The sequence below is a fragment of the Exophiala xenobiotica genome, assembly GCF_000835505.1.
Source record: "Exophiala xenobiotica strain CBS 118157 unplaced genomic scaffold supercont1.2, whole genome shotgun sequence".
Lineage (NCBI taxonomy): Eukaryota > Fungi > Ascomycota > Eurotiomycetes > Chaetothyriales > Herpotrichiellaceae > Exophiala > Exophiala xenobiotica.
The window spans coordinates 5,072,756-5,095,290 of NW_013562493.1; the positions used below are offsets into that span (position 1 = coordinate 5,072,756).

The 22,535-nt window shown below is 50.8% G+C and overlaps 12 protein-coding genes across 12 annotated transcripts; 8 read left to right on the plus strand and 4 right to left on the minus strand.

Annotated features, from left to right (window-relative positions):
• Positions 1 to 199: 199 nt before the first annotated feature.
• PV05_04112 (uncharacterized protein) lies at positions 200 to 1,495 on the plus strand (the record flags this gene model as incomplete). Its single annotated transcript, XM_013464807.1, has 1 exon — positions 200 to 1,495. The coding sequence occupies one exon, from the start codon at positions 200 to 202 to the stop codon at positions 1,493 to 1,495; it is 1,296 nt and encodes a 431-aa protein (XP_013320261.1).
• Positions 1,496 to 1,827: 332 nt separating this feature from the next.
• PV05_04113 (uncharacterized protein) lies at positions 1,828 to 2,327 on the minus strand (the record flags this gene model as incomplete). Its single annotated transcript, XM_013464808.1, has 2 exons — positions 1,828 to 2,108; positions 2,159 to 2,327. 2 exons carry the CDS (start codon positions 2,325 to 2,327, stop codon positions 1,828 to 1,830), a joined length of 450 nt encoding a protein of 149 aa, XP_013320262.1.
• A 435-nt stretch (positions 2,328 to 2,762) lies between these two features.
• Positions 2,763 to 3,611, plus strand: PV05_04114 (uncharacterized protein; the record flags this gene model as incomplete). The annotated part of the gene is made up of 3 exons (XM_013464809.1): positions 2,763 to 2,802; positions 3,255 to 3,433; positions 3,489 to 3,611. 3 exons carry the CDS (start codon positions 2,763 to 2,765, stop codon positions 3,609 to 3,611), a joined length of 342 nt encoding a protein of 113 aa, XP_013320263.1.
• Positions 3,612 to 5,600: 1,989 nt separating this feature from the next.
• Positions 5,601 to 6,293, minus strand: PV05_04115 (uncharacterized protein; the record flags this gene model as incomplete). The annotated part of the gene is made up of 2 exons (XM_013464810.1): positions 5,601 to 5,911; positions 5,963 to 6,293. 2 exons carry the CDS (start codon positions 6,291 to 6,293, stop codon positions 5,601 to 5,603), a joined length of 642 nt encoding a protein of 213 aa, XP_013320264.1.
• Positions 6,294 to 6,885: 592 nt separating this feature from the next.
• Positions 6,886 to 7,987, plus strand: PV05_04116 (uncharacterized protein; the record flags this gene model as incomplete). The annotated part of the gene is made up of 2 exons (XM_013464811.1): positions 6,886 to 7,408; positions 7,458 to 7,987. The coding sequence occupies 2 exons, from the start codon at positions 6,886 to 6,888 to the stop codon at positions 7,985 to 7,987; spliced, it is 1,053 nt and encodes a 350-aa protein (XP_013320265.1).
• Positions 7,988 to 8,623: 636 nt separating this feature from the next.
• PV05_04117 (uncharacterized protein) lies at positions 8,624 to 9,015 on the minus strand. Its single transcript, XM_013464812.1, has one exon. The coding sequence runs from the start codon at positions 8,923 to 8,925 to the stop codon at positions 8,686 to 8,688; it is 240 nt and encodes a 79-aa protein (XP_013320266.1). The 5' UTR covers positions 8,926 to 9,015; the 3' UTR covers positions 8,624 to 8,685.
• Positions 9,016 to 9,766: 751 nt separating this feature from the next.
• On the plus strand, positions 9,767 to 10,963 carry PV05_04118 (uncharacterized protein; the record flags this gene model as incomplete). Its single annotated transcript, XM_013464813.1, has 1 exon — positions 9,767 to 10,963. One exon carries the CDS (start codon positions 9,767 to 9,769, stop codon positions 10,961 to 10,963), a length of 1,197 nt encoding a protein of 398 aa, XP_013320267.1.
• A 287-nt stretch (positions 10,964 to 11,250) lies between these two features.
• On the plus strand, positions 11,251 to 11,754 carry PV05_04119 (uncharacterized protein; the record flags this gene model as incomplete). Its single annotated transcript, XM_013464814.1, has 1 exon — positions 11,251 to 11,754. One exon carries the CDS (start codon positions 11,251 to 11,253, stop codon positions 11,752 to 11,754), a length of 504 nt encoding a protein of 167 aa, XP_013320268.1.
• Positions 11,755 to 12,642: 888 nt separating this feature from the next.
• PV05_04120 (uncharacterized protein) lies at positions 12,643 to 13,850 on the minus strand (the record flags this gene model as incomplete). The annotated part of the gene is made up of 2 exons (XM_013464815.1): positions 12,643 to 13,270; positions 13,333 to 13,850. The coding sequence occupies 2 exons, from the start codon at positions 13,848 to 13,850 to the stop codon at positions 12,643 to 12,645; spliced, it is 1,146 nt and encodes a 381-aa protein (XP_013320269.1).
• Positions 13,851 to 15,851: 2,001 nt separating this feature from the next.
• On the plus strand, positions 15,852 to 18,193 carry PV05_04121 (uncharacterized protein; the record flags this gene model as incomplete). Its single annotated transcript, XM_013464816.1, has 3 exons — positions 15,852 to 16,029; positions 16,080 to 17,099; positions 17,160 to 18,193. Coding segments are annotated over 3 exons (1,627 nt in total), but the record flags the coding sequence as incomplete, so codon positions are not given.
• A 1-nt stretch (position 18,194) lies between these two features.
• Positions 18,195 to 19,268, plus strand: PV05_04122 (uncharacterized protein; the record flags this gene model as incomplete). The annotated part of the gene is made up of 1 exon (XM_013464817.1): positions 18,195 to 19,268. The coding sequence occupies exon 1, from the start codon at positions 18,294 to 18,296 to the stop codon at positions 19,266 to 19,268; it is 975 nt and encodes a 324-aa protein (XP_013320271.1). The 5' UTR covers positions 18,195 to 18,293.
• Positions 19,269 to 20,516: 1,248 nt separating this feature from the next.
• On the plus strand, positions 20,517 to 22,125 carry PV05_04123 (uncharacterized protein; the record flags this gene model as incomplete). The annotated part of the gene is made up of 4 exons (XM_013464818.1): positions 20,517 to 20,619; positions 20,681 to 20,782; positions 20,865 to 21,493; positions 21,595 to 22,125. 4 exons carry the CDS (start codon positions 20,517 to 20,519, stop codon positions 22,123 to 22,125), a joined length of 1,365 nt encoding a protein of 454 aa, XP_013320272.1.
• Positions 22,126 to 22,535: the final 410 nt, after the last annotated feature.

Sequence of the window (22,535 nt, forward strand, 5' to 3'; positions counted from 1 at the left end):
GGCAATCCGGAGTAGGGATGCGCTATTCTGCATATGGCTAGTGAGTTTCGAGAAATTGATGCCAAGCCTTTTTCTGAGAGCCTCAGACTCAAAGTTGAAACTTGAGATCGTATTCCAACAGCGAAGTCCAGGAACCAACATCTTTCTTCGTGCTGACAATCGCCCTGGATAAGCCGTGGTCTTCTGACCATTATTATTCATGGCGAAACGGAAGCGTGAAGATGACATGGATGATGGCGACAGCAAAAAACTGGACCCAGTTCTTGAAAACCAAGTTTCACGCCTAAGGGCCAAACTCACTTACGGTATTAAGAGCCTGCACGCCGCTCTTAAGCTCGCGCGCGGATTTGAGAAGCAAAAACTCGGCCGTCGTCAGAAGGCCGCCAGCAGTGAGCCACACAATCTACTACGCCTGCGGGAGGAGGTCATCGTGCTCAAGCAGCTGAAACTCGATCGGACGGCCAGACAGTATGTCATCAAACAACTGGTCAAGACGAAACGTATCAAAGAACATCCTGCATTCATCCAGGTTTACGGACCGGATCCGGTGCTTGATCCGACAAAGTCAATTGCGGAAGGAAATGTGATAGGAAGGCTTTTCAATTCTGGGCCGGTGAAACAGGTCCTTCCCGGGATTATGAATGGCATCTATGATGCCCTAGATATATCGCAGGCTGGGCCCGACAAGATTGACATCAAACGTGACAAACGTGCAGTCACCAGCAAAAGCAAAAACTCTGAAGACGAAGATGTCTTTGATGGATTTTCCGACAGGGAACCTGATGACGGCGAGGCTGTAAACGACGACTTATCGGGCTCAGAAATGGACAATCTCCTGGATCAGTATGCAGGCCGATTAGCATCTTCCGATGATGAGACGAATGACGATGCCTCGGCAGACCTGCAATTTAGTCCCAGTGATAGCATATCAGAGCAAGGGAACCTCATCCGGCCTCCCCGAGAGGATCTCTCAATCTCAGCCAGCCCCGAACCCGTTGATCGACGAGAAAGACCCTCGAACACTGAGAAAATCGTCAAACCTTTGTCGTCAACAGCTTTTTTGCCCTCACTGAGTCTTGGGGGTTATTACTCCGGTTCCGATTCAGAAACTGGTGATTTGAACTATAATCGCGGGCCGCCTCTGCGCAAAGAGCGCAAAAACCGCCGTGGGCAACGAGCACGGCAGAAGCTTGCCGAAATGAAATTTGGGAAGAAAGCCAATCATATTGCGCAGCAGACGGCCACACGACAAACCAGCTGGGATCCGAAGCGAGGCGCAGTTGGGGAAAATGATCGCCGCCAGCACCGTTTCCGCGATGGGAAAGTAAGTCACAAAGCAAATGGCGCAGCTACCCAAGGAAACACGGTGCCATTGGGCAAACCAAAGAAAAGGGACGACTCTGGGTCACTGCATCCTTCCTGGGAAGCTATCAAAAAGCGGAAGGAGTCTCAGACCCAAGCCATTTTTACAGGGAAGAAGGTCACTTTCGACTAGGTCGCCACACGACTTCCTCTTCAGACGAGCACGGACATCATACTGTATATCAACCTCTTATACTAACATTTGCTGGACCGGTGCCGAAAGCAATAACATTATTCTTGTTGATCATATCTTGAAAGATCTTCCTCAGATATTCAATCGACCTTTTTGGGGGTTTCATCTATTCTTTCCACATCCTGAGAGACAGTTTCGGTCGAAAGCTCACTCGCTCCTCGCATTGTATCCGTCTCAGCGGGTCTTAAGATGGCCGAGATTTCGGAGGGGTATGCCTGCATTGAAGGTGTACCCATAGGAAGCGCCGGAGAATGGTACCCTACGCATGTTAATTAGGCTGCGCTGTAAGTCGGCGCCTGCATCTGTTGCTGATACTGCTGGTAATGGAATTGTTGCTGGTCGAGCTGTTGTTGGAGAGCTGCCTTTTCATTGGCACTGTGCTGCGCTGCAGTCTCTTGCTCTTGCTGGAGGGTGTTGAAGTTGGTCTCAAGGACTTCCGGCTCCGCAGGGACAGGAACAAAGCGATCAGCGAAGCAATTAGCGCTGCTCCTAGTACGCCCCCCCACAGCTCCTCCAACCACCGCGCTTTTATCGCTCGTTCCAGAGTCGTATACTGCCGACTGTCAGCATATGCCCGGACAGGATTGGACATTGTCAGCTTACCTGTGCTGTAAGTGGTGTTGACTGTATCTACGGTACCAGGGGAGCAGGATTTGTCCAATCGTCTTGTCGGCTTGGAAGACGGCCGAAGTTTTACAGCAGTTGTCCTCGTCGCCACCAGCTCTACAGCAAAAGGTACGAATATTCCGACGGCCGTGGCATGAAGTCGCATTGATGTGGACAAGCCGCAGCTGCGCCAGTCTGGTCTGCAATGGTCAGCCTGAAGACTTTGCGAAGCATATAGTGACAGCGGACCTGTACACCCGTTGGCATAGAGAAAGGTACTCCACCATCCAGGCGTCACATGCAGAGGCAGATGTCGTTCTGTTCAGTAGTACCATTCAAAGCGCAGCAGGCACCGTGTTCCTTGTCGGGAAAGCAAGGCTGTAATCGACCTTTGAAGATTAGCAGCGTGCATCACAAAGTCACGGAACGACAAACTGCCAAGCTCTTCGCCACTCATGCTATAACTTTTTTTCTTCGCTGCATCGGCCATTACCGAGGTCATTACCAGTCCCCAGGCAAGAATTGATCTGTACAACATATTGCAATGAGAGACTGTCACAACGGATGACAGGAACCAATGACTTGTGGTGAACAATCGAATATGTCTGGAGGGCTGATCAGTGCGGACAATCGGTGGCCAGGTAGGAACACTTTGCTGGTCGGTGCAGGAGTGATTCGAGAGTGAGATGTACCTCCACAGGCGCGAAAAGAAGGCCGCTATATTGTCAAGCCGCTGCCGCGAGCAATGGGAAAGAATTTTGGCTTCGGCACCGGTCGTGGATGGCCAGTGGCTTGACTTCAGGCGAAGCATGCAAAGGCAGACAATGCGCTGATCAAGCTTTTGGCCCCATCATTTGTCGAGTCTGACCATACAGCAGGCTCAATTCAAGCCAACATATTGAGGAGTGCCGTCGTTTGGTCAATGAGTCTCACGGGCCGGTCTCTGTCCGCAACGCCACTGTCCGCCGAGGTCGAGAACGACGCACAAAGCACCTTGGACATGGATTTGATAGCTTGAATGAGCCTGACAGTCACGCAAAACTCCTGCACTAGGACTGCAGCAGGCACTGTTTATAGATTTGACGACTGATAGGCTCCGAACCCTTTGGCGAGCGGACTTATCCCGTGTTTGTGAGTGAGTGGTCTCTGTTGGTCGCAGACGACCTCGAGCGGACCAGTGACTGGGACTCGACGAAAGACGCAAACAAGGACTTTTACCGCAAGTTCTGGACTGCGCAAGTCGTGTCTTACGAGAAGACGGCGCAGGGCTGGGTAAGTCTTCTCATCTCCGCACGTCAGAGTTCTCCGAATGCTGACATATGAATAGGTCTTCTGGACGTGGAAGACAACAGGCCTTAACGACCCGCGCTGGGACTACCAGATGGCAGTTAACGCGGGGATTATCGACAAGAATATTGACAATGCGTATACCATGGGTGCGTGCAGCTAGGAAAGCGCGGGCGGCGGTTCGAGCAGAAGAAGTCTTGCCTCGAATATGCGGATGTCTTTTGTACCTTCTTTGGTGGTTGTTTTGCATCTTTGTTCCAGTCTGATTGGACTTGTTCAGCAATGCGGCTTCCAATGGTAGGATCGCGATCAATGCAAAAGACGTACTGTACCTGGACAGCGGGCAGGTCGTCATTTGCTTCCAGGTGGAAAATACATGTGGCAGGGACGTCAATAATGGTTTTCTTGGAGTCCGATGACCCTTTCTTCTATCCAGTCGGAGAGCATACAAGCATACAAATTCCAAGGCTTCGACTCGGTTACCTATCGAGGCTTGAATGCAGGCTCAGAGACTCGCAGAAGATTTGGCTGGCGGGGCGTAGTTTGGTTGATGGTGTGATTTGGTGGCGCTCGAGGCTGTCGCCCAGCCGCGGAAAGGGTCTAGCTGCACCACGTCTGGTAACGTGCCAACATAGATTTCGTGGCGGAGCTATGACAGGCGAGGGTTCTGGAATATTCAAATTGCTCCGGAGTATCCATACATAAGATATCTACGAAGAAAGGTAAGGTAAAGACTAAGGAGTGACGTAGGAAGCCAGAATACGCAGCGGGCCAGAATGCGTATTCGGATGACTTTCCTAAGCAGGGTGCATGATGGTGCTAACTAACTGTTAGCATAGAGGTGCCCTTCGGTAACAAATAAATTCGGACGAATCAGACATTTTTTCGCTTACTATGTACGGAGCACTGTACTAACTCCATTGATTTCGAATGGTTGTGATGCTCCTTGCCTCAGTGTACGTCCCACACATGGAACACACGGTCCGTTTTCTAGCTCGTAGCGATAGGAACTCTCAGCAGCCAGTTTGGAATCTCTAGGCTAGCTTTAGTTCAAGAAATTTACGCTAAGCATCATCGATCCAACTTTTTATATTAGACTGACAGATTATGACTAACTACTCCGTACCTACGCGAGCATACCTCCTAGCATCGAGATCGAGAACAAGTCCCTATAGAAAATCAACTGTAAAGCATTCTGACTTGATCCCCAAGAAATCACCGAAACATGTCCTGCAACATCGATGGCAATGATATGGATCGCGATGCTATACGTCTTACAATCAAATGCATTACCGAAGTACCTTAAGCAGGACCTTACTTGTTGGTGGAGGTTATCGTCTGCATACGTTTTAAAGTATTGTTTGCCGCCAAAGAGTCGGAGTGGCTCGAATGGGTGCCTAGTGTCCAATCACTTTGGTGCACGTCCCAGATCGGGCTCAACAGGCGTAGCTGCAGCCTGTATCAGCCTCCTTCAGCTCAAATGCACCAGGACGTCTGGGGCTCTGCTTTTCGCGTGCTTGCTCACAACTTGAAATGGTGGCTTCGGGCGCAGTTGCAATGTCCAGCGTGCTAAGTGGCCTGTTTGATGCCTAATGAGCCAATACAGTAGGAGGCGGAGGGCAGGAATGACAATGACTACAAGTATTCAAGCCACTAGGACGTCTTTTGAAAATCCACAAAACGAGGAACAATAGATCTGCTGCTGCTGCTGCTGGTGCAGTAACAATTCCACCACGACTGCCATTTCCAGGCTACCATAACCGCCTTTGTCCCAACGCTGAAGCAAACAAGCGACAACCAACAAAGTTCATGCAGTGACTTTCGAGACCATATTCCAATCAGTCGACTGGGCTCAAACGTCGGGATTTTGAGCTTTGCATGGTCGTAGGCTCCGAATAAACTTCCAAGTGAATGAAGTATCTGCAATGCCGGAGACCGTTAGGGGGGTCCAAACACAGCTTCATGACGCCACTCGAAGAGGGCCCTACAGATATTGCCGTGTTGCATCGTCGTGGCAGCGCTGTGAGCAATATCTAGGGAACGGAAAAGATTAGTTCTTGCAGGCCTGCTTGTTTAAGGCAGTACATACAAGGACAACATCCTATAGCAGGGATGATTCTGGCAGTTTGACGCATTTGGGTCCGTGGTAACCCTAAAGCAAGCACCGCAGTACTTCTGCCTTTACCACCTTCAGAGTCGGCTCAAGGACGCGCGTGAGGATGAAGACTGACCTGAGGATTTCTCGGCACCAACCACAACGATGTGCTGTGGTACTTCCACCCACACCAGCGTGAGGCGAGGTGTACCCTGAGCCTGGAGAGAAAGAATCACTGCCTGTGTGCACGAGTGGCGGAGGGCAGGAAGAAGAGGGCGACATGTTCTGCCCATCGAATGCAATGATTTCGATGTCATTTTCGGCATATCTGTTTTCAAATACTCGCTGCGAAGTTTGGCACTCGAATACTTTTGCGGTCAGTGACGATACTCCGTGAGCGTTCATCCGCCTCGGCTTACCATCACGCAAATAGAGAATGGAATCATGCTCTATGCACACAATCGTGGCCTGCATCACGACTTGCGGGCTGGTCTTCAGGCGGAAGACAATCGGTTTGCCAGCATATTTATGAGGATGATCTTCAAAATAACTGTTTGCTGCTCCTGCTGGGGTATTGTGAGGCTCATTGTTGTCTACAACAAAGAAAGGCTTCTCCATAGCCCCTGGTAGACGGAATTCGTCGCCGGGAGCCCTGACGCTCTCTTGAAGTCTATCAACTGCTGTTCTGACATTGATGTACTTGTTGACGAGACCGTGAAACCCTGAGGCAGGTGGACTACTCGGGTCCATGAAGGTCTGTAAGAGGAGGCTCGGCTCGTCAGTGCCAACTGCTCGGCGGTGGGCTAGGCGGTGGGCTAATGACGCTTATTACCCGAGGCCGCGGGGATGGGCAAGGCTTATTCTGTGGAATGAACCAAGAAACGCCGAGTGCAGCACCGTAACTCGTTCGAGCGACGTCGAGGAATGGGTTCCAGACAACCAAGGAATGCGCAGTCAGAAATAGGCTGTGCAGTTGGGAAGCACAGTTCTTAAGTTGCGAGGCTCGTCTCGGGGCTCCAGGCTGGCCTGCCCAGCAAGTCCAAGCCCGCCACGCCTGCACAAGGCAAACATTTGCCTTTTGCCAGCTCGAATACGAGGCAAGCAAGGATCATGCGGGCAGCATGTGCTTCATCAATGACCCTTTTTCAGCTTGACAATTGAGGCGCAGGGAAGCATCTGATCTGCACGGAACAGCCTCAAGGATGCCAATGGGTTTGCCAACATGTTCGAAATGTTAAAAGGAAGCGTTGGAGTGTACTTGCATCTTAACTTTTATGCACGATACCTCCCAGCTTCTGACTTGGGATTTCGATAAGAGAAGCGACACAAAATTTGAAAGGCAATGGGAATGTCGACCGGAACAACGACCACGTCGCCCATTCAGATGCAACAACTCCCCGCAAATCAAAGTCAGTCGCAGCCAGTGCTTCAAGCCCCTGTTCGCCAATCAACAGGAGGCTCACTATCCGCAAAACTAGCTGCAGCTCGTCCTATCCAGAGCTTTCTGACGGTGACATCCTCGCAAGGCTCCCAACAGCAAACATTCAGCGATGACGAGAAAAGAACATGGGCATTCAAATTCAAAGGCTATCCGGCGCTTGCTCGATGGATGGGGGCTTCGGAAGACTTCTTCCTCATACGACGCTTCGGCGACCTCAACGCTCGAGTTTTATTGGCCATGCAGGACGATATTATGCAGTTGGAAGAAAGGCTGCAAACAATCGACAAACGCTACGAGGATGCATTCTTCGACAAGGCTACTCAAAAACCACTGACACCATCCCGCAATGATACGTTACGGTGCGACCCGGATCCCGAGCGCAGACAGATCCTCGGAAAGCTGAGACCTATGCTAAAAGAATATAGTATGACTTCTTTTGTGCTTCAAATGTATCTCGAAGTAACAATGTGTAGACGAAAGCGTCGTCGCCTTCTCTGACATGAGAGCTCGCACCACCGCCAACGAACGACAAATAGCAAATCTCGAAAACTGGGTGTACTACAACTATCCCGGCGCCATTGATCCGGAAGAGACTAAATTCGTCAAGCATCACGAAGATCTCATCCCTATCATCACCAAGGGCAGATCACCACTGCGGCATCTGGTTGAAAAGTCCCGCAAACTCCGATCCTGTGGGCTCTTCAGCGTCAGCAAAAGTGGAGGCACTCCCACGAGCAGTTTCTACAGCGGCCGCAAAATGGATGCTTTTACCAACGCGGTCATCATTGTGCTCGGCCTGATGATGTTGTTCGGCCCAATTTGGTGGCTGAATGCCATGCAGAGCGCCGATGGCAAATTGGGTATCATTACGGGCTTCACCTTTTTGTTTACGATTGTCCTAGTCTGCAGCAGCGTGGAACAACCCTTTCAAATCCTGGCAGGAACGGCAGCCTACGCTGCGGTATTGATGGTCTTTATGCAGACCACGTCGTCGCAGACCTGATAAAGTGCTGTTATCAGCCGAAATCCCGCGATGGGTTCGTCTGAACGCTGCGAGATGGACGATGGAATCGCAGCTGGTCGAAAAGCCCTAAACCACCATCAACACTATCCAGGTTTGGTATTAAGGCTTAAGAGTCTTTTTGGAGACTTTTCAACCAAATCAAGTCGCATACGGTGCGGGAGGTCTTGACAGGTCGGCGGCACCGAGTTGCTATGGAGAAGGACATTACCGAAAAGCACTACAGCCCATAAGGTGGTGCAAGATCAACCTTAGGCGCATATATTCCGGACAGTATTATCACAGGGTATCGGCTTCGACATTGCTTGGAGTTATGGCGTTCGTTTCATTGGATCTACGGTTTGGAAATCCCACTAGGCGTTTGGACTGCCAGTATACGTCCCATGGTTCGATCGTACAAAGACAGTCAAATTATCTCTATGTACAGGTCCCTCAATATTCATGTGTATGCCAGCAACGCAGCCAGCAAGGAAGGATATCTAAAGCGATTGCTATGACAAAAAGGAACAAGATGATGATGATGCTAAAACCCAGAGTTCAACGTCCCAGGAAATGGAATGTGCCTCGCCCCCTTATGACTTGCAATGCCTGTACTCCGTACCCTCGCTCTAACTCAAGCGCCCTTTCGGCTGGTGAACCAGCGCTTCACTTGTTGGTTCTGAACGCGCGATGTTGGTCCGTCATGGGGTCTGGTGGACGCTTCCTTGACGGTACGGTGGGAGAGCCTCTTTACGGTACGGCGGCGGTAATTCCATCGAGCGACGGCTTGCTTTGTTATCAATGATCGAAACCGGTTCAGCTATGCCGTGTTGTAGAGCTTGAGTCTGATCTTTCGATTCGCGCTTCTTTTGCCTGTGGTCGCGGACCTTTTCAACGGTGAAGTAGATGACGGCACCGACAGCCAGAATGAGAGCAACCATTGGATTGAGGGGAGGTAATGAAGTGGTTTGAAGAGTGTTCGATGAATTGATGAATTGATAGGTATTAAGAATGCACTATTTTTTTGGGGGGGAGATTGCAAGGATGAAGAATGAAGTATTTTAACTTAGCAGGCTGGACCAAAGACTTTGTACCTGAGGCTTTGGTGTAGAAGGGTGACGGTCTTATACATGCCCAATGCAAGATCAAACCCGACAGAATAAGCTGTGACGGGCTTTTCGCCAAATGATTTGAAATTCCTCTTGTCAGCCTCGCTACGCCTGTGTTCGTATCCTTCGGTCTCGGTTTCGGCTCACTAAGCTGCTACCGTTCTAGGTGCCGTTCATACGGAGTACTAGTCATTGCATCTCGAAATGCACCGCCCACCTACTGGGACTTCCTTCATTGAGACTACCTCAAATGACAAATACTACCACGTGTCTCAGCCCACAAACATAGGGTCGTTTGTCCGTGCATTTTGGCACTGGCAATCACAAGGCTGTGCGATTGTGGTCCACAAATACCACTATGACTCTGACCGACAAATACGATCCTTGGCAACGAATACGCACAGTTCAACAGTCGTATTGACACTCAGGAAATTTGCCTTCAACAGGTATATCCGTTATTCGCTGCTCAGCAATATGAAAGATCCCGTCCACCCGGACGGAAAGCCTTAATACTCTTTGACCTCGGACTTCCCAGTCCGAAAAGCTGACATTGAGGCGGTGCTGCTTCTCTCTACAACTATATAAATGACTGCTTCGGCTTGCATTGTTCAAGGAGATATGTCATTATACTCTCCTCGAACATTCCTTGATATCGTTCATTTGCGACTCAGCAATGGCCGTAATTACTGCCATAGCCTTGTTGGCTCTTTCCCAGAGCATCTCAGCTTCTGCCATCCACACCTCCCAACACACCCACGGATACTGCAAACAATTGGATATTCCAGTGGCTGCTACGTCAGACAGCGCGATCTATGACCATCCAAGGATCGACAGTAACATCGAAGCGAGAGCCTGGGCAATATACGCTGATACTTGGGACACTCCCGTTGGTGTACAAACAGTCACCAAGAACACCACGACTTCTGGCACTTTCAACATCCACGCCCAACTTTGCGTCCCCAAAATCTCTGGAATGAAAGAGGGCATCCTGCAGATTGCTACCCACGGCGCGCATTACGACGGAAGATATTGGGATCCTGAACTCGATCGGGAGAACCAGTCCTATGTCGAAGCATCGCTCAAAGCAGGATACTCCATCCTCACATATGACCGCTTAGGGGCTGGTCAATCGGACCACCCTGACGCGTACAACGTGGTGCAAGCGCCGCTTGAACTCGAGATCCTTCGACAATTGACCTTGATGGCACGCAATGGCACCTTGTACAGCTTCGCAGGAAAAGCACAACCTGCCGATGATCCAGCATTCAACGCACTGGCAAGACCAAACAAAGTTGTCCACGTCGGCCACAGTTTCGGATCCTTCCTGACCTCTGCACTGATCGCGAAATATCCCACTCTGACCGACGGAGCCATCATCACGGGCTACTTTTACGGCAAGTATCTGGGCGCGCCGGGGATGGCGTCGTGGGGCGTTGACTTTGCCGCCACGAGCTCTCCCGCCTTCAATCGATCAAGTGGGTATGTTGTGTGTCAGAAGACTGGCATCCAGAATCTGTTCTTCGGTGGCAACCCGGACACCGCCTTCACCCCGGAGATGCTTGATTACGGCGACTCCCTCAAGCAGCCAGTTCCTATCGGCGAGCTGGCCTCGGCCTTTCATATCATTGGCCTTAAGGGGCCTGGCCTCAAGGCGCCGGTCCAATTTATGTTGGCCGAGTTCGACTTTTATATCTGCGACGGTGATTGTAAGGGGGCGTACGAGTTACAGGATCTGAAGGATACCTACCCTAACGCCGCAGTTGTCGAGGACTATATCCAGCCGAACACTGGCCATGCTTTTCCACTCCACAACAATGCCACTGCTGGCTACCAGGTCACATTCGACTTCTTGGAGAGGAATGGGCTGTGATTTTCTTGAGATTCAACGTCAGCGAGGCGGGCTGACGTGGCTGAGTTGGGAACCCGGGTAACCTGCCCGACTGAGTAATGTCGAATCACATGTGGTGACCTTGACGAGCTGCCCATATCCGTACTCTCCTCTCTTCTCCGTAGTCCTTCGTCTCGCAATTTACATTGATCGATCCTCTACGGAGCACTGCTGCAACCGCCGTCACTTTTCTCCGACGCTACCCGTAGTCGAACAAGGGGCAGGGCACTTGCCAGCTTCAACAACAACAACAACAGTCCCGACTTACCATGTCGGTTTCCACTACTGACTACCCACTAGAGGCAGATCAATTGGCCCCATCATCTCCTCCAGCCAAATTCGCATTCCTTCAAGCTGTTACGGGTACCCAAAAGCACGGGAAGACAAAAACGTTCTACCAGCATCTTCTCAACGTGTACACTTATTTAAAAGATCACGGCGCTCCAGAAGAGGTTTGCGACGCTGGCCTGTTCCATTCCATCTACGGCACCGAGTCGTATAAATTTCAGGACGATCGCATCACAAGGGAGGTGGTACGCGGCTTCATCGGCGATTATGCCGAGGAGCTAGTCCATATCTTTTGCACAACAAAGGATAGATTCAATGTGATTGTGCATAACACGATGGAGCTCAGCACTCGACAGGCGCGGGATCTGTGTGCGATCGAGTTCGCAAATAAGTGGGATCAAAATAAAGACCGAAGATATCGACAGCAGCTGATCATGCTCGCGGAGGCGATTGTGCGCCTAGAGAGTGACTTTGAATGTCAATGAGACTGGCCTGATATCTTCATTTTGGGTTCGCTACCTTACTTGACGACTGGCTCGCAAAATGGAACCTAATCGGGCGTACTATTGGCACTGACCGACCACTTCTTTGCTTTCGACATCCCCTGCGACCGCAACCTTTTCACAGGTGACAGAAAATTCGAGTTTCTCGCTTTCTGCCGCGGGCATGAACAAATGCACTCGCACGATCACGACTACCAGTTATAGAACGATGTTTGAGGTGAGTCGCGCCCTGGTGCTTTCGGCTGAAGACTTGAAGGCTTTTGGGAATATCACTGACGAAAGTCGAGACGTGCAGTTCGACGGCGGCTCGCACATGTACATCGGATGAAGTCTAGTGCTGGTCGAGACGAGTCTGATTTTGGCTCAATTGTTGCGGAGATATACCTTCAGTCTTGTCCATCCTGGGAAAGCCATTGCAGTACCATTCAAGCTCCTTTATGGTTCAGAGAGGTTTGTTCGAAGCTTCCTGTCGCGGGGGTGGGTAGGGCGTTAGTGTTGTACGGGAGGCCTCCGGAAGCTGTCGGGCCCGTACGAGAGATGGTGTGGCTAAGCCATGGGGTTTGTTTTGATCTGGCTCTGCAAGGCACTAATATTGCTTGCTCAGTTGTCTAAGCGCAGTTGTTGATGTCGGAGATTCCACTTACGGCTACGAGAGCCCACAAGAATGCCACTGCTGGCTCCCAGGTCACATTCGACTTCTTGGAGAGAAATGGGCCGTAATTTGCTTGGGACATGTTGGACTAGCGACGCTTAGGAATTGCATAGATTAATCTGTCTCTATGTGTACTCCCTGAGACGACTTCATTAATTCATATAGAAATTGCACTTTAATCAGGAGTGGATCATACTGTGACGATAAGAGCGAGAATTTCATCCAGAAAGCGCCTCGACACATTCCTCAAATAAATTCTGCGCTTCGTCTGTGCGAAGCCAGTTCTCTGTCTCTTCTTTTATATCCTTTATCCTCTGCCAGTCGTCAATATTGAAAGATTCCCCCTTGACGGCATCGAATCTGAAATACTTGGTCAGCATTCCTTTCGGCTTCCTGAGATTTTGTCTCTCTAGGTCGCGACGGAAGTCTTCGTGCTTCGCATTTGTGTTCGTGACAAAGGCTAGTGATGCAAATATAGTATTGACGAGCCCTTCTGGGAGCACGACTCTTCCTATGTTGCGGCCGGTCCCAATGCTCACCACTGACGATACCACTGGCTCTTCCGCAATGTCATCGGTAGTCTGTTCGACGGATCGGGGAGGGGTCCCCAAGTCGTATCGTGCGCCCCATACTTGGTTGATGGGGTTATTGTTGAGCATACCACCATCCCAAAAGTCGACGTCAAGGACGCTGACTGAAGGCAAAAGGGTTGGTGCCGCCGATGTTGCGCAGGCAGCAGAACCGATATCGATATTCTCAAACTCAGAAGAACCGGCATCCTTTGGGGCTGTGTAAGATCGAAAAAGGACGGATTCCCTTCGATCGATCCTGGTACCACACATGAACCTGGAGCAGTCAACCATTGAATGGACCATCTTTGCGGGCAGAAACTGGGCTCTGGAACATACATTTTTCCCGCGCCATATTCTTCGTCCCTGAGAAGGCTACTCTCCCCGCCTAGGCTCTTGTCTTCTTCATGTGGAGATTTCTCCTTCAGGACATCATCAATAGCCCTTTGGAGTGGTTCAGCCGAAAATCTCGAAGAGCCTATCAACGTTGCCCAATGTACATAGGCATTCCCGAGCCATAGCCCCAGAGTCCCGAAATCATCATGAAGATTCATGCCAAACACTCTGGGACTGAAGAGATTCTTGGCTATCTCCCTGAATTTGTCGATCGCATCGCTGGTAGTCATTTGAAGGCGAAACAGCAGCAAGGCTATGAGGCCACCGGTGCTGGTGCCTCCTGCTAGGTCGAAGCAGTCATAATGGCGAGGAGTATCTTTGAGTTTGTGGTGGTCACGCAACTTGTTCATGATCGCATCCAGAATAACGAGGCTGGATATCCCTTTCACACCACCACCATCGAGGCTGAGTAGTTTCAGACCCTTGGAGAGGTGTATCTGTTTGTTGAAATGGCTGGCCATGGAAGTATATTTGGATCGTGTCGGCTATAAACGACAGTGTCTTGCACCAGGAGGATCACGCGAGAAGTTGGGCTATTTGTGCCTTTGGAATTGGAAGGGAGCATTCAGTTCAGGCTTGACAACGCGAGCTCCTGCCCAAAATACATGATGGCAGCTCGTATTCTAGGCGAAGTTGAAAGGCGCCCAGTCTTGGATCTTAGCTTCATCCCTTTTTAACACAGGAAATTGCTTTTCCCAGTGCGTCGACTCGTCCATCATCAGGAGACCCTTTTCAGCTCATGAGCAATGGACACTTGGCTGTGTAACGTCCGCCCTTGGCTTTTGACTCCCATTTGCGCGAAACAAGCCGACAAGAAATGCAAAGGCCGTGAAAAGCGGTATGTCCAACCAGCGAAGCTCGAATTCGCTAAACATGCAGGTGCAAGCTCCTCTGAAGCATGTGCCTCCGCATTGTCAGTTACAGAAGACACAATCCTGAAGGTATTAAAGGAGGCAAAGATCAATGGCAGAATCATTGTTGAAGACCGTTCTTCTAATGTGCTTGAGACGAGCACCTACCCAAGAATCTCTGGTCTCGAAAGCACAGGATAATCCTTGATTCATCCCAAAAATAGAAGGATCGACCCCAGAGTCTGACCATCTTCAGCCTGATCAATCTAACAACACGATCGATCACACAGCCTGAACAACAGTACAACGTTGATATGGCCCCGAATGACGATAGCTGTGCTCTTCTGACAGCGCTGCAGCAGTCTCTTGATGTACAAGGGGATAAAATGCTCCAGTATCTTAGTAAATCTGAAACTGTATGTATGTCTCGATGTTCGGGTCTGTCAACACCGTCGAAAAGCCTCTCTCATCATTGCAATAGTACTACGGATGGGCTAATACACGAGTTTCGGTTGCAAGGAACGCGAATATCGTGGTTCTGACCCTAAAATCGCCCACACATGGTGGCTACAGTATCTCACAGGTATAGTTGGTGTTTCGACTCTTGGGGCATCCATCGCCTTCGGCGTCCTCACGACGTCTGACGAAGCCGTACCATCATCAAGCCGGTTTTCTCAAGGCACGGTCCGTACCTTGCTTGCGACTGCTTTCCTCCTCTTTCTCACAGCTATCGGCTTCGGGGACATGGCCTTCTCCTTATTGGCTTTTCATGAGAAAGACTGGTTTGAAACCGAAGATAAGTTCGAACAGGGCAAGAAGATTCCCATATTGGGCTTTACCATGAAGTTCAAGATATGGCTCCACTGCTTCAACCACATCATAAGCTCATTCATGCTGGCAGCCTTTCTACTCCCGGCATTAGTGATTGTGGCATACTCTGAACAGGTCGGATGGGTTACCGTAGGAGCTGTTAGTGTCTTCGCGATCATATTTTGGATACTCTGGGTGCTGCAAGCTCGAGAGCGTTGAAGATCGTGGCATAAGCTGAGGGGCTCTTTCGATAAGCCCGCTCAGTTGAAGCCACGTCAGGAGGATCTGCTGCATGGAGAATGATGATGAGAGGGAGAGAGAAACCGTTGATTTTTTCAGGCCGGCAATGCGCGAAGACAAAGGCACCCAACAGGCATAACAAACCAATTAGGTAGCGGCGGACTCGAAGACTGGATAACCCGGAGTACAGCGGTTCGATAATACTGTACAAGGCTGCTGCATTTCAAGCTTGTCCGTAGGTTACATGTGCGGATCGACTGCCAAAGATCTGGGGAGTGAGTACGGATTAGTTAATGCCGTCATCTCCGTAGAGGTGGACAATATTCCAAATGACTGCAATTTAGCGGCAATGGGCCGCCTGTAGGTAGTAAGCTAGGGTCACCAGAGGGTCACAAAAGGTCACCTCAGCCTTACTAGCCTCCGATCTAGCGAGGCTCAGCCACGGGACGCACAGATGAGTCAATGGCTGACTACAGTTGTGAATGACTAGGAGGATACAAATATCAATGGACCGTACGGAGCACAGAAGAGTTATTCACAATATACTAATTTCCAACAAACCATGGATCAAAGTTCTTCTTCTTCTTCTTCTTCTTCATCATCATCATCATCATCATCATCATCATCATCATCATCATCAGCAGCAGCAGCCAGCTCCTTTCGCCCGGGGTTTCGACCGAGGCGGCCTCATCAAAAATCTCGAAATGGCTGCTTGACGTGCAAACAACGACGGAAGAAAGTGAGTATAGTTCCCACTATCATGTTAACAACCCAATTGATGAGTCTCAGTGCGACGAGAAGCGGCCGTGCTGTACCCTCTGCGAAACGAGTATGAGAACATGCGTTTATGCAACAAAACAACAATCCCCGGAGTTAAGCGAGTCTTCACTGTCTCGCCTGTCATCTCCAACCCCATCGCTATCCGGTCCTTTCAGCAGTCTGTCAGCCGGCTCCAGAGCATCACTCCTTGGGTCTCCATTACCCCCTTATGCCGTGAGTCAGGTTGGCACTGCGGATGGCCTCCCCAGCCTTACAGACGCGGACCTCTACTTCCATTTTCTGAACCATACATGCAAGTCGGCTCCACGTTACCACAAAAGTCAGATTGTCTTGCAGATCGGGATAGCCAAGCTGGCTCTCGATAGCGAGCCAGTCTGTCACTCCATCCTGGCACTATCTGCTGCCTGTATTTGCTGCGATACCATCTCCACTGGAAATGCTGATCCGGAAACGGTCCGTCAACTCCTGGATGTCGGCTTGCAGCATCACACTTTGGCTCTCGAACAGATGCGGACCATGACATGCCGCCAAAGTGAGACGGATATCCAACCTCTGTTAGCCTGCTCGCTCTTGCTGGTACCGTTTGCGCTAGCCTTCCAACACATTCATCACTGGGTGCTCTCCACCAAGGGAATGTTACAGGATACTGACCTTCTCACACCCCGAGACGCTATCCTGTTACTCAGAGGTATACGCACAACCATCGTTGCGTTGAATTCCAATCAAGCAAAGAGCGGAAGCCCGAAGTCCGAAACCCCTTGGGACACAATGTTTTCATCCCAGAGCACGGATCCCAAGGATTTTGAAACCATTCCCGAGCTCTCTCATACCATGTTTCCTATGCTGGCAGCTACGTTCCGCCAGGCTTTATCGCAACTCCGATCCAGGATCGAGAGTGCTCTTGCCGCCACTAAGGCAGATGAGAACACTTCCTCGGCGTTCAACGCTTACGACGTCCTGAATGATATAATGTCTAGTACTTTCTCGGATCACAAAACCATGAAGAGTTCATCGGAATGTGTCACCTATGTAGGGTTGTCTCTTTACCCAATTCCGCCTCGGAAATATGGCTGACATGCAGTAATCAAGTATTCTGTCGCACCCGATAGTCTACTATCACAGGCGCCGGGTTGGCTACGAAATTTCGCACTTCGACGACCACAACCCACGCACTCGGAGCCATTGGTCCGGACGTTCCTCTCCTTCTTCTCCCGTGTCTCCAAAACTTATGTCGACCTGCTTCTTCCCCTTCTCGAGCCTCGAATAGACGATAATGTCGATGACGATCGCGAGCTCACGACGGCGAAAATCCTGGCACTGGACGTCTATGCGCATTGGCTGGTACTCATGCTCTTGGTGGAGGTCGAGGCATGGTGGGTGGGCAATTTTCCGTTCGTGGCACTTCAGGGCCTGATTACGAGATATGGTAACGGCTTCTCGGGCATTTCGACAGTTCACGAGCAGTGGTGGCCGGCAAGTATGCTAGAGGTCGCTACACGCTTGAAGCACTGGAAGTGAAATATCTGCTTGGGCACCTTAAGGGTCTCAACCCGTTTCTCCTCATGAAGCGAAAACTCTTTGCCCCAGACGGTAGAGTTGGAAAGTTAAGGATTTTGGACCACTGTCGAAGAAAGCCTGGTGGCTTGATTTATACGCGGCTTAGGTGGTGGAATCTTCGGAAAACTTCCACTTTTCGTTCCATGGATGCCATTTGTCGACACGTCGAAGGCAATGCGGACTGGTGGGTGGCTGTGGAGAGATGCCTCAAAGGGTCTGCATATGCCGTGGTATAAAATTGCAGCCACCGTTGGCGCAAACCCGAAGTTCGAGGCGTCAACTGTGGAACATGACCAGCATGAAACTCCCTGCCTGTGTTTGCATTTCAGTCTCCGCATTGGACCAGGGATCACCAGCAGTTCAAGCTGTGGTCAGCCTCACCATTGCAGCCTCCATAGGCTTTCGATGCAAAACTCTCAGGCTGCTGCGCCGAGCATTCTGATTCATGGATATCGGAGCACACGTCAGGCAGCGACTAATCTTAACTCGTTCCGTCTGTCAATATCTCAACTGAGGTCTTCTGACCAGGCTCGTGGCGTTCGGCCGCGCCAGTAAGAACAATAAGATGGCCGAATGTGGGCTTGGACGTTGAAGACCTCTGCTGCTTTTATATGTCGTTTAGCCCGAGCTTCTGCGATTGTTCAAGTTTGCTGAAAATAAGATACCATGACAACAAAGCACAATTCAAATCGGATAGCTCAAGCTGTCCAGGAAACAACGCCTCACAAACAAATGGGGTTTTCGCCGTTGCGTGGTCATCCTCGCATCAACACACAGGACGCGCGTTTAATGCTTGACTTCCTCGAGGGTGAATTCTGCTCGCAAGATGCCGAGGGTCTCAGCCCTTACCTCTGGGTCATGTCAATGCAGTCTCCCGCCAACGTCTCGCCCCTGCATCGCCAAAGAGTCAAGCAACGAGAAGTCGTTGTGACGGAAGACCCGAAACTACACTTGGTCTGGTTTCACAACCGAATCTTTATCAAGCCCCTGCCAGAGTATCTCTGTGATCTAGACTTTCTCAACAATCTTCCTCCAACTGAAACCAAGGATCAGCAGCAGCGACAGGAGAGGATCCGTAAAGCCGCAAAGGGATACCTACGGACGTGGGTTTTCCTCGTCAGACACAAGTCCGATTTTCGAATCGCACAAGAGCCACCGCTCCAGCTGTTGCCTCCCGACATGACATGGGAAAAGTTCTGCCACTTTGCCGCCTCGCTGCATGAAATCCACAACCACGATGTATCTGAGCGATATCATTATGGAGAGATCCGGCTGAGCCGTTTGAACTTCTACTGCAAAATATTCCTCCGCAAGCGGTTTTACCAAAGGATGTATCCTCAGTACGGCGATTATTTCGGGCGCTTCTTCCCGCCCCTATTATTCATCCTCGGCACCCTTTCGGTCTTTCTCAGTGCCTTGCAAGTAGTAATGGCTGTTAAGCAAGTCAGCCAGTTTCATTGGCGAATAATTTGGGTGATCGCAAGATGGTCGGGACTAGCCTGCGCAATTGTCCCAACAATCATCATTCTAGCCTTGCTGGGCACCTTTTGGGTCAAGTTTACCCTTGAGTGGAAGCGCGCTTTAGGAGACAGATGGCAAACAAGGCGAAATCGAGAATCTCGGCGGTTTACCAGCCCATGACTCCCCTAACACGAAGATTAGACTGCAGGTTCTGAGCAATGGTCAATAAAGTGGAGGAGCGTTTCCAAAAGGCTACAGGGGCATATACTACGAAAGCCTGGCCTCCGCCGAGAACGGAGACCTGGACCAGATGGACCACTCAGTCACTTTGGCGTCGACTTGGGGAACGGAAACACCACTGAACGACTGGAAGCTTGAGTGCCTGTGGCGTTTCATTTTGCTGCGAGGACGCTCGAGGGACGTTCGCAGGCATTGTTGGGCAAGTAATACTACAAGCCAGAAACTTTGTTTTAGTGTGAGCCACAGATCGAAACTGAGGAGATTCTCGTTGCAGTCTTGCCCGACGTTGACGAAACCGGTGAGCAACTTGTGTAACCTACACAGACAAAATCTTCCACACAAACATATTATCCATCAGCGGAAGGTCTGGTCATCGCCAGGGTCAGCCTTCGGGTTGCCTTACGGTCTCCCTTGTGCTCCGAAAAGAGGAGTTGTGCCGCTCATTGGCCAACACTGGACAATGTAGTCCGGTCAAGGAGTTGGTGACAGATAAATGCGGCATCAGGGGGGTTTATCTGAGGCTTTTGCACGTTGGACAACTCCGTGTAATGGCCAAGAAGGATGGGTATCTGCTGCGCCTGACCTTGCATTCGCACCCTAACATGTCATCGACCCATTGGATTGGGGCATGTACTTTCATGCCATATGAATCACTGCGAGTCAACAACTTGGTAGACCACCTTTGACCATTTGCTATGAATTTGCCTTTGATTTCTCAATGCCGGGGAATGAGATGCGGGACAAGACTCTGACGAAATCAGAGAATTCTCTTAAGTCGCTAATGAATATCGCACATCAGCAAGTTCCCGGACACTTACATCGGGATAGGACCTGCTGTACCAACCGGTAAGGCGGTTTCCCGAGGATGAAAACCAGCTACACCAAATCAGTTTCAGGGCATTGTCAACGGCAACAAAAATGCAAGCAACTCCGACAAGGAATTCCAAAGTTGCGTGCTCACAACCCTTCTCGTCAGGGAATTCTAACAGACCAGCTGAAGCCCGCCGGTGACCACGCCACTTTTCTGCTATGCCTTACTTAGGTACTGTTCCTCAAATCCCTCCTCCACCGACAGGAATGTGTGACAGGCGTTGATGGTGCACTGCTAACCTTTTGCTAGCAGCCTACATCGAACTCAACAGTCGGCAGACTGCCCAATCGTGACTTTCGTCCTGCACGCTGATCGAGATGCTTGGAGCCTTGCTCCTTCTATTCATCGGACCCTTCATCCATGCCTCTGCCCAGAATGTTGATCCTGTCTACAACTACTGCAAGCGGTTCGCCCATCAGTGTGAGCCATGACATCCCAACAATATGTCTTTCTTACACAAGACGCTGACGGAAAGGTTCAGCAACTGTAAAGAACGGCTTCTTGTGGATCGACGGCGGCACTCAAGTTTATATTCATTCCAACGACTATGGTTCTACCACAGGCCAGCCTGTCATTGGCCCAAGTAAGTTACCTAGCGAAGCATGCTGGCTGCTCTACACAGAACATTTCCATTCGGAGTTCGTTGTTGACAATCTTTCTCGCAGATACTGCCATCATAGGCATTTCTATGACACGCGATTGGAACTGGACAGCGGACATTGAAGAGCATGAGTACTACAAATACAATGGCCGCACGTCGTTGGGAAACAAAATTCCAATGGTCGCTCGCGCCGGTCTGGTGGGCGGTGGTGCTGGCGACAACAACATCTACCTTTTCGGAGGCACGACCCTCTCGGTCAACTCTTCTTTCACCCCGAATCCGCTTCCCGACTCGGAATCCTACTTCATGTGGGCGTTCGATACCGGCCTCCACACCTGGACGGAGTATTTAGGGGACAGGCTGGGCGCAACGGCCCTGAGCAAACCGAATTCGGGAGCCTCCGCCGAAGCTCCGGACCAAGCGATGGCATTCTACATTGGCGGCCAAATCGACGCCGGTAGCTCCCTGGCGACGCAAGGCCTTGGTCAGAGCTTCATGATCTCCGGCATGATGGTGATATCCACCAGCAATCAGTCGGGAATCAATGTATCGACGGCCGGGGTGTCCAGATTTCCTCGAACCCGAGGGGAAGCGGTGTACCTTAGCAATGTCGGCAAATATGGCGGATTAGTCCTTTTAGGTGGCATTCAGCAGAGCCTACGAGATACTTCGTTTGATGGCAAGGTAGATTTGGTAAGCCAGCCCGCCCCTTTATGAGTAATGAGCAGGAAAGCCTCTTGAGGCCGATGTCCTGTACTCTTTCTTTCCCTGCGTACTTACCCGCAAATTTTTAGGTCAGTCTGGGCACAGTCGACATCTTCGACATCGGGTCACTACAACTACAACTACATAACAACACCAACCAGTCACTGTCACAGTCACAGCAGCCACAGTCACCAATTTGGTACCAGCAAAATGCGACAGGCGACGTTCCCGCGGCCCGTATGAACTTCTGCGCCATCTACGTCGCCGCGCCCGACAACTCCAGTCACCAGATCTACATCTACGGCGGCCGCGACCACACACAATTCTTCGACGACGTCTATGTGCTGACCATGCCCGCGTTCGTCTGGGTGAGGCTGTACCAGAACGACAGCGTCCGAGCATTCCACCGGTGCCATCTGGTCGGGGTGGGCAACGGCCAGTCCCAGATGCTCAGCGTGGGCGGGACCAACGACACCGATTTCGAGAAGGGTTGCGACTGGGAAGACAAGGGCGTCGCAATCTACAACCTCAACACGGGCGAATGGGGCCCAGCGTACGAAGCCCATGCTCCAGCATACGTGGTACCGGACCGAATCCTGAACATCACTGGTGGCACGTAAGTACTGACTATCACCCGAGAGGACCCCTGCACTGCAATCGATAGTCCTGAGGATTATTGACTAACGTTAGTTACTTGCTTTTAGACCTACTGGCAACGCAACGACAAAACAGCCTGTCGGCGGCTTTGGCAACCCTGGCTTGGCCAGTTTCTTCAGCGAATCTCGCGTCGTTCTCCCTACCACCCAGCCTACCGCACCACAGAGTCATCGACGCAGTAGGTGGACACTTGGCCCGATGTTGGGGCTGGGAGGGGGTATCGCTGCGTTGCTCTGTCTGATATTGCTGATCATTCTATGTTTCAGATACAGGGACCATCCTAGTCACAGGTACTTCCCTTGGGTTCCCTTCATGGCCAGGCTTCAGAGAACCGGAGAAATCATCGAACGAGAAGGAGGAAAAAAGTCGAAAG

What these genes read in the sequence shown, in the direction of transcription:
- PV05_04117 (XM_013464812.1), bottom strand. Translation starts at nt 8,925, where the DNA reads ATGGTTGCTCTCATTCTGGCTGTCGGTGCCGTCATCTACTTCACCGTT.